Here is a 10,239-nt window from a genome sequence, read left to right as displayed (position 1 = left end):
TGGCCATCAGCTATTGTCAGGCACCATCTCCTGTACTTCCATAGACTGGTGTGCTTTCCTGGCTGGTGGAGAACCAGGATAATATTCTTCTCTCTGTGATTTCCACAGTGATGTTTCATTCTTTTTGTGCCTTGTCTTCGTCTTGTTCCAGATCCCAGTGTCATTCAGACCATCTCTAATTTCTATCTTGCCATAAATATTCCCTAAAGCAAGAGCTTGCTATAAGCTAAATTGGAAAAGTAGGGAGAAAAAGAAAAAAAAAGTCAAAGAAGTCAAAGATTAAAATCTCCACAATGTTTGACTATATACTACCAAGATAGAAATGTCTATTCCCAAGAAAATAAATGCAATTATTTGCCAAGAAAGAAGAAAGTAAATCGGCAGACTGCAGGTGAAATGTGAACCACAGTCAAGCTTTGTTTAATTTTCACAGTGTTTTAAAACAACAGTAAACCAACTGAAAGTATTTTTAAAATTAGAGATACAGTACCCTCAAAATGAAAGAGTAAACTGAATTTTCATTCTCTTAGCCAAAACTAGTTGGGTCTGAGGAGCCCTGCCCCTTACCAGGTAGGCACAACCTCCCCTCTCCAATTCACCTCATTGGATGTATTCTTGGGCTCATGGGCACTTAAACTGTAGCACCTTGCCCAGATTTTAAATATTTATCAAATTATGTCACATATGTAAACTAATACAAGTATTTTAGTGAAGACGTGATTCCTCAAATCTTCTGAGAATATTTTTTCCTTAAAGAACTCTTAAAATATTTTGTATACATTTAATGAGTATATGTGTCTCTCTCCTACTATAATACAATTTCTAATAGGGTGGAAATTTTTGTTTGTTTTTGATCATTACTATATCCCCAGCATCTATAATAATGTATGGCACATAGACTTGGGTCTCAGTAAATAACTAGGCTGAATATTTATGTTGAATGAATTGATGAGATGAATAAGGGATTTTACATAGACACATATAATAATTGAGGTGCTTCCTTTATGCCAGGGGCTATTTTGATAACTTATATTTGTTCATTAAATACTCACAATAAAACTGCAACGTAGGAATTTTCATCAAACCTATTTGGCAGATAGGAAGACTAAGGCTTGGTTAATTTTCTTTCCTGAGATCAGAAGTTAAAATGTGGATCCAACCATTCTGGCTTCAGAGTCTGTGCCCTTAATCTTTGTGATACAGCGTTACTTAAAATGGTGCCATCTGAAGATAAAGGGCCTTAGATAATAAAACACTTTCATTCCAAATAGCAAAACTGCTTCATACACCATTTCTGTGTCTGCAGACAGCCTAGAGCTTAGGTGAAAAACAATGAAAGGAAGGTAAGAAATCTTAGTCCATCTCACACCCATTAGGATGGCTATAATCAAAAGAATAGAAAGATAATATGTATTGGCAAGGACATGGACAAGTTGGAATGCTTGTGCTTTATATGTGGGAATGTAATATACTGCAACTGCTATGGAAAACAGCATACCGATTTCACAAAACAAAATGAAATAGAATTACTCTACAATTTGTCAATTCCACTTCTGGGTATATATTCCAAATAATTGACAGCAGAATCTCAAAAACATATTTGTACACCATGTTCATAGCAGTGTTATTTACAATAGCAAAAAGGGGGAAGAAATCTGTGCTCAGTGAAGAATGTGTAAACTAAAATGTGGTACATACATAGAATGGAGTATTATTCAACTTCAAAAAGAAAGGAAATTGTGACCCATGCCACAACATGAATAAACATTGAGGACATTACGCTAAGTGAAATAAGTCAGGCATCAAAAAATGAATACCGTATAATTCTACTTACATGAGATACCTAGAGAAGTCAAATTCATAAAGACAGAAAGTAGAATGGTAGTTGCCAGGGGCTGATGGAAGGAAAGAATATAGAGTTACAGTTTAATAAGTATAGAATTTCAATTTCCCAAAATGAAAAGAATTGCAGTTGGATGGTATTGATGGCTACACAGCAATGTGAATGTACTTAATGCCACTGAAATGGGTACTGTAAAATGGCTAAGATGGTAAATTTTATATTATGTGTATTTTGCCATAATTTAAAAAAAGAACTCTTAGTACTTGATTTAGGTGGAAAAACTACCCTATATTCTGATTTTACTTTCTGTTTACATCTCAGTGAATTAAAGATTGTTTACTGTATGTGTTTAGCTCTGTATGTGCCTTCTCGTTTCTCTCTGATTCTTATTTCTCACCCACCAAGGAATGGTGAAGCAATTTTCTTATGGGCACAGTTCATGCTACAATCTGAGATTCAATTATGTAAAAATACCTTGGGAAATGACAATAGTTAACAGCTTCTTGGGAAATAATTATAAATACACATGTGTAGGTGTAAGTATTATTCATTGATCTGTGTACACGCCCTGCCTGAAAGGATAGAACTACCTTGCCTGCCATTGCAACTGTAACACACATTGCAAGAGCCGATGTGAGGAGCCATGGCTGGTAAGTCTTCCCCAGGAGAGGATAGGTCTTAGGGAGGAATTAGTTTGGGAAAGGATTGCCTTTCTCACTAGGCTTTGTGAATGTTTGTGTGAGCAGCCTTGAGGTGGAGAGGGAAAGAAGAAGGGAGAGGCAGGGTGGGAAGATGCCCAGACTTGCACAGCATTTTTGAAGGAACAGATAAAGGCCAGGAAGAATCTGGGATCCTACTGGTATCTACTATAATTTTGCTAGTGTTGTCCACATTTGAAGAGTTACGTAGTTCAGGATGAGAATGGGCACAGGATGGGTATCAGCAGCTGTTGTTCTCAAAGGAAACAGTCAATTCCCTTCAAAATTCATGAAACTGTCAATTCCCTTCAAAATTCAAGAAATTGGGATGTGTCAGAACAGAATGACTTCTGATTTTTAGGAAATTAACAGAAAAATCATGAAATCAAGTTTCCCAGGTCACTCAGTGAGCATATGTAGGTAATGCTAGAATCAGAAGGAAGTACATGGAGTAAATGCAAAGGTATAAGACCATTCCGTGGGATTACTGTACTCGTGGAGAGAAATGTTTAAATGATTGTTTCCCTATTGGTAAATTGAGAGGGAAATTGTGTCGTGTTCATTATTTGAGGAATCTTTGTGCTTCCAACAGACCAACTCTTGCGTAAAAAGAGAAGAATTTTTATCCATTCAGTGGGTGCAGGCACAATAAATGCCTTTCTGGATTGCCTATTAGAGGATGAAATTATTAGCCAGGAAGACATGAACAAAGTGAGAGATGAAAATGGCACTGTCATGGATAAGGCTCGAGTCTTGATTGACCTTGTTATCGGAAAAGGACCCAAGTCTTGCCTCAAATTTATCAAGCATCTTGGTGAAGGAGACCCTCAACTTGCTGCAAAGATGGGTTTGCACAAAGGTAAGGTGGAATGATTCAACCTAATGTCCACATAGTGCCTGTATCTTCAATTCAATTATGATTTTCTTCACTTGTCTTGTCAGTTGATAATAGGGTTCCTATCATTTCAGACTCAGACCCCATTCCTTTATGCATGGTTCTAGCTTGTGTCTCTTCTCTTTACTTTTCTGTGTCCCTTGTACCTATTCTGTCAGTACCCTCTGCTGACTACAGCTCATCTCTAGTTCTATGTAGGTGGTAGATCATTACTGTAGTTCATTTAAAGAGTCTAGATGTTTTTATCCTGAATCCTTGGAATGGTCCTGGAGCGATGTTGTACATTGCTCCCTCTTGAGCCTAAGAAGCCCATGTATTTATTAGAAGAGAAGGTAAAAGCTCTTTTTTACCTACCACCCTGCTCTTACCCCATCTTCTTATTAAGTGCTTTTCAGAATATACAATGATGATGGAATTGTCAAAGAATAGATTGAGTGTGCACATAGAATTAAATATGCTCTAAATAATTATATTTGCATAAAATTATGTATAGATTCTCTTTGGAAGTCATCTCCTTTGCCTTTTCTTTTGTGTAACATAGTCTACTTGCATGGGACTAGTCTACAGGCCATTCTCTGTAGCCTATGTCTTTGTATTTCTAGGCCTCCTAAGAGCCCAGATGCAGGCTCTTGTATCTGAGCTGGCCCATTCCAATAACACTTTTCTCCCTCCACAGAGTGAAGATGGAACTCTGGAGCACTTCAGAGACTTCCCAGAGCTTCTTCCAAGGGAAAAGACATTCTTGTAAAAAAACTGATTGTTTGAAACCTGATTAATCTGATAGGTTTACAATAAATCTTGCATTCTCTCACATTACTTGCTTCTTATTCTTTCTCTCCCCGTACCAACAGAGGATAATTCATCAATAATAATTAAGGTCATGATAATTGTAATGTAACTAAGAAAGTCCCTTCCTTTCCCTTCCTTTTGGTTTAGTTCATTTGCAATCTTGTAGAGACATGTACAGCCTGCTTTGGTGCTTTTAGCACTGAGAGTCTGATGTAATGGGAATAAAATGAAGTCCCCACTCAGAATTTTAAATAGCATTTCTTCTTTGTAATGTTCTCATCTAGTTGTTCAGGCCCAGGTCTATGACAATTACTCAACATAATAAACAAAACTTCCTTTCTGGGAAAATAATAGAGAAAATCCATAGCAGATACTCCATTGCCAGACATCAGGCTTCCACAAAAAAAAACTATTCATAAAAGCACTGATAGCATTTCAAGTCCACAAGGGCAGGGTGCAACAAGGTATGACTTAATGTCTGAGGAATGGAGATTTGTGGAGTCAAGATAGAGTGATGGCATGTCATTGCTTTGCACCCTTCAGAGCAAAACACTGGTTATTAATTATGCTTAGGCTATCTTTTCCCTGTGTATATAGTGTTAAATAATGAAGCATTGTCTTCTAGATGCCTCAGGATGTCTTCTAATTTGTTAACTCATGTCGATTTCTAAAATTTCTGGCATAGGTGCTAGCAAAGGATTGGGTGCCAGGAACAAAGGCCAATGAATTTCCTGAATTTTTTAGGTTTGCGCACTTTTTCCAAGCTCTTTAGCAAAGTAAAATAAAACTTAATGGGATTCTTCTCCTTCTTGAATTTGTCAGTCATAAATTGTGGAGAAAAGAATCATTATAGGTTGACACCAAATACAGTAAATGGGAATGTTTGTTATTTTCTTCTACAGAGGAGGTATATGCCAGTGACAGGAAGTGTTTATTTGAGATAAGTGATTAAGGTTACAGCTATTCTCATTTGTAATCAGATGGTTTAATTGAGAAAACACATTTTGAGGGTGATATTGTTTGGCTTTGTGTCCCCACCCAAGTCTCATCTTGTAGCTCCCATAATTACCATGTGTTGTGGCAGGGATCCTGTGGGAGATAAGTGAGTCACAGGGACGGGTCTTTCCCACTCTGTTCTTATAATGATGAATAAGTCTCATGAAATCTGATGGTATTAAAAATGGGAGTTTCCCTACACAAGCTCTCTCTCTTTGCCTGTTGCCATACATGTAAAACGTGACTTGCTCCTTCTTGTCTTCTGTTATGATTGTAAGGCCTCCCCAACCATGTAGAACTGTAAGTCCACTAAACCTCATTCTTTTGTAAATTGCCCAGTCTCAGACATTGTCTCGGAATAATACACAGGGAATTACATTTTGAGTATAGTTTGGCAGTATGCTCAGTATTCAAGGGAACAAGTTTGAGGTCAAGATAGGTCTGTCATAAACTCAGTGATCATTTGGAAATTATCTTAACCTTTTTGAGGCGCAAATTCCTTATATGTAAAAAGGAATTAAAAACACCATCCACATAGAGTCCTTGAAAGAATGAAATGAGTTTACAAAGGGCTAAACCCAATTCTTGCCAATGAATGAGCAAGCAATACATTTTTCCTGCACGTATAATAATTTTATTGATACCTTCATTTGTAGACACATAGAATCATGATACAGAATAAAGGATAAAAGTCCAGGGAATACAAATCATAACCCATATAATGTTTCTTTAACTCCATATAAAGTACAAAACCTATAAATAATCAAATCAAGACTGTAAAAGTCTCTCCAGTCTATGTAATTTATGTGACGATTAGGGCAGCTCATGAGTATCCTCACCTTCAATGAAGCTGTTAGAGCCAATTAGCGCCCCTGCTAAGAACCTTGGATAATTTATGTTGGACAGCAACAGGCAATCAGCAGTGATGTCTGTGACAGCAACAGGCAATCAGCAGTGATGTCTGTGAGGTCACTGAAAGGAAAGATTTAAAGGAGTAGCTCAATCTAGGAGTCTTTTTTACTACCTAACCTGACTTGATCCCCTGAAGCCAAAAAGTAGCTAAACACAATGTGTTTTCAATCAACCTAGTCAACATATATCTAGATCAAATAGTAGAATCTAAAACAAAACAAAACAAAAACACACAGTTCAAAACAATTCCTTTACTTCTCTTGAATCTCCCCTTCCTCAATCAGACAATCATCCATAAGCTCTTCTCACAAAAATATTTTGGAGTCACCACTGTTGGAGCCAGACAATTTGGGGGGCATATAAGTCATACCTCTATTTAAAACAAAACAATAGCTTTCCTGTGTTGGCCTTTAACACGACCAAAAAAGTTATTCTCCATGTCCTTCTTACCTATCCAGCCTCCTCGTGGAGTGCATTAGCATTGTGGAGTGGAGTGCTAAGCCCTTGATGCAGTCTCTTTCCTCATTTCCATGTCTGCACTTACCCCATCTCACTCTATTTCCTCTTATCAGAATGCTCTTCTCTTCAATCTATGCCTAACTTTTTATGATGCAGCCAGATGTCACTGCCCCATGGAAGCATTTATTGAAACTGACTGGCTTGCATTATTCCGATTATTTGCTTTTCTAGTAACAGCTAGCTTTCTAGGAGGTCTTTACTGTGTGTCAGCCCTTAGTATCTTCTCATTTATTCCCCACAACAGTCTTATTAAATTACTATAATTAGTATAACTTAGTCCCACTTTTCAGAGATAACTTGCCCAATACCACAAAGCTAAGAAGGTGCTGTGACATTAATAGTGGCTGTGCATTCAAGACATCAATATATGGCATAAATAATGCCACTTACCTCCTGATCATAACATCTATCATAGATTGGAAGAGGTTCTATTTTTTATTTTAAGATGGTTATTTGTGTAAATTTTCTATCCTGAATCATACATATAACTCCAGGAGGACTCTGGGCACTTCTTTTTTTTTTTTTTTTTGGCAGAGTTTTGTTCTTGTCACTAGAGTGCAGCGGTACGATCTCGGCTCACTGCAACCTCCACCTCCTGGGTTCAAACATTTCTCCAGCCTCAGCCTCCACAGTAGCTGGAATAACAGGTGCCTGCCACCATGACTAGCTAATTTTTGTATTTTTTGTGGAGATGGGGTTTACCATGTTGGCCAGGCTGGTCTCAAACTTCTGACCTCAGGGGATCCACCCACCTCAGCCTCCCAACGTGCTGGGATTACAGGCATGAGCCAGTGCACCCAGCACACCCAGCTTAGTTTTTGTTTATTATTTTAGCCTCAGTGGCAAGCATAGAGCCTGGCATATCACAGACATCTTAGCAAATATTTATTGCCATTTTCTGAATAGTTTCAAGACTTGGGGGGGAAATATTATTGATTTTCACAAGTATCTGTGATTCAGGGATCAGGGGGACATTTCTATTAACTGCCTTTTCCCAAAAGAAGAGCAAAAGGTTCTGTGAGTTGTACGAATTCTCTGATCCCTCACCTTTAAACATTCCTAATCTCTAAACATGTTCTTCTGAGTAACTTTACTCATTTATCTAAGTTTTCATGCTGGAGGTATGTACCCTATGACTGGGTGAAAGAGTATCACTTAATTACTTTATTCTGTAATAAATCTTTGCAAGGCTGGGTTCCCAGTGGAGATGACTTTTTCTTAAACATATGCTTTTTCTTCTTCTTTTTTTTTTTTTTTTTGCTTCATAGCTCAGTCAGCTCTGAGATGGACAGCATCATGGTGAAAATGCTCCTTCGTGGTTATGCTGAGTTTTGGAGTTATGAAGATATACCTATTTCTAGAGATGATTTTCAGTTTAGGGCATTAATCAGCAAATCCCATTATTTCCAGATAGTTACAGCTTGAAATGAATAATCAGCTAGAGTATGAAAGGAATTGTTAGTGACAAATACACAGTGTATTTGGGAGAATAACCTTCAGGATTGATAAGTGACTGTTTTAATAGCATTCATCTTTCCTCAGAGTATCATTCTATAAGTGAACATAGGATGCAAGGCTTCTTAGCAGTTGTTCCTTTCTTGCCAGTAATGAATGGCATTTTCAGAGCAAGTATACCCCTTGAGCCCATCTCCTTTAGTATTAACCACTGATCCACAATGTCAATTGATGGAGAGGACAATGGAGATTTCTCAGGAATTGATGCTTACTCAGAGATGCTGTCTTTGAACAATCTCATCCATTCCCATAGCTTAAGTTTCATCTATAGACTACCTTTTCCTACCTCATATTCTCAAGTCCAAACCACTCTTTTGATTTCCCAACATCTCTCTTTAGTTGTCTATTGGTCTTCTTTAATTATCTCAAACTGATTATGCACGAAGCTAAACTCATCATCTTCCCCCAAAGATGTTCTTCTTCCAATTTACCCTTTCTGCAAATCGCACAACCATCTACTTAGCGTTTCAAATAGAATCTTCCAAATAATCTTGGGAATTCTCTTTCTCTTGCACTCCAGCATTCAAGCAGTGGCAAATGTTCTTCTTGTTTAGTCAAGTGTATATCAATTTTTTATCGCCCTGCTACCTCTTTATTTTAGACCCCTTGCTTTAGCAGTATTATGCATTTCCTCTGCTGTAATTTTTATTGCTTATTTATTTATTTATTTATTTATTTATTTATTTTGAGACGGAGTCTTGCTCTGTCGCCAGGCTGGAATGCAGTGGTGTGATCTCTGCTCACTGCAATCTCCGCCTCCTGGGTTCAAGCGATTCCCCTGATTCAGCCTCCCGAGTAGTTTAAAAAGTAGTGATATTTATTCAATAAACACTTACTGCACACCTACTACATTCGGGACAGTGTTTTACTGACTGAGAATACTTGGAATATAAGACAAATAAGCTCCTTGCTTACCTATATCTTAAATAAATAGATTATTCATGAGATAATTATTAAATTATTTGTTGAAGATGACAGCATCCTTAAAATTCTCTCTGCATTTTATAATAAATTAATTCAAAAATGTGTTATGGCTCAAACATGATAGACATGTGTTTCTTACTCAAGGAAATTCACAAAGAATATTTCTAAGCAGTGAATGGCTGTCTTCCAAGAAGGGAGTCAAGAATTGCTCTTTACATTTTTGAATTTAGACTCTTTGCTACCAACGTTAAAGTTATCTTTCATCCAGTTGATGGAAAGAGATATGGCATGGTGTGTCAAGTGTGGGAGGTTAAATATCAATAATCATTTTGTAACATATCTCTTACAGCATTTTGAGAAGTCTATGATGAATTTAAAGTGTATGTATCAACAGAATTCACATATATATTTAAGTTTTGCCCTGAAGAACATTTCCAGATACTAAGCAAAGAGATGTCTGAAAAGATGATATGATCAACACATGAAATTGGGAGAAAGAAGAGGAAGGGTATAGAAAAAAATTCCCATTAATATACATTGTTCTGAGGATCCCAAAACAAAACTTTTCAAAATTACCATGCAATAGTATGAGGTCAGGTTCTTCACCCAGTATTCATATCACCTTCCACCCCAAGCTGAAATAGAAATCTAAAATCATTTTTATTTACTCATTGATGCTTATGCTAATTTAATATTTGTTATATGACTGGATAATGTGGAATTTATATATGCAATATATATGCTACAATGTCTAGCTATAGTTATAAGTAATCTAATTGGGGATTTCAGCCCTGCAAGCACAAAATAACTAATAATACTATAAGGTAATATATGTTGATATGTTCAAAATGTAATTTAAATAATAATGCTGAAATGGTCCTGAAAGTCTTGAGTGTGATAGGTTGAAACAAGTAGAGAATATTTTCTATTTTTATAAAATTTTATATGGAGCTTGAATATTGAGTAAGAATTAGAGGGAAAGGTTTAAAAAATTGAAAATAATTTACTCAAGATTTTTCAAGATTATAGAAAAATCAACATCATTGGTCGTCAGAAAAATGCAAATCAAAGCCATTTTGAGAAACTCTTATGCATATATTAGAATTGCTAAAATTCAAAGGCTAACAATACTGGCAAAGACATGAATT

At 36.7% G+C, this 10,239-nt stretch overlaps 1 protein-coding gene across 1 annotated transcript; it reads left to right on the top strand.

The window, feature by feature from the left end:
* The first annotated feature begins 2,484 nt into the window (after positions 1-2,484).
* Positions 2,485-4,470, top strand: LOC105534150 (caspase recruitment domain-containing protein 18). The gene is made up of 3 exons (XM_011972832.1): positions 2,485-2,493; positions 3,134-3,400; positions 4,113-4,470. Exons 1-3 carry the CDS (start codon positions 2,487-2,489, stop codon positions 4,115-4,117), a joined length of 279 nt encoding a protein of 92 aa, XP_011828222.1. The 5' UTR covers positions 2,485-2,486; the 3' UTR covers positions 4,118-4,470.
* The last annotated feature ends 5,769 nt before the right edge of the window (positions 4,471-10,239 follow it).

Source organism: Mandrillus leucophaeus, unplaced genomic scaffold, assembly GCF_000951045.1.
Source record: "Mandrillus leucophaeus isolate KB7577 unplaced genomic scaffold, Mleu.le_1.0 Scaffold1304, whole genome shotgun sequence".
Lineage (NCBI taxonomy): Eukaryota > Metazoa > Chordata > Mammalia > Primates > Cercopithecidae > Mandrillus > Mandrillus leucophaeus.
The sequence above is the reverse complement of the archived record's forward strand: the minus strand, read 5'-3'. Positions and strand labels throughout refer to the sequence as shown.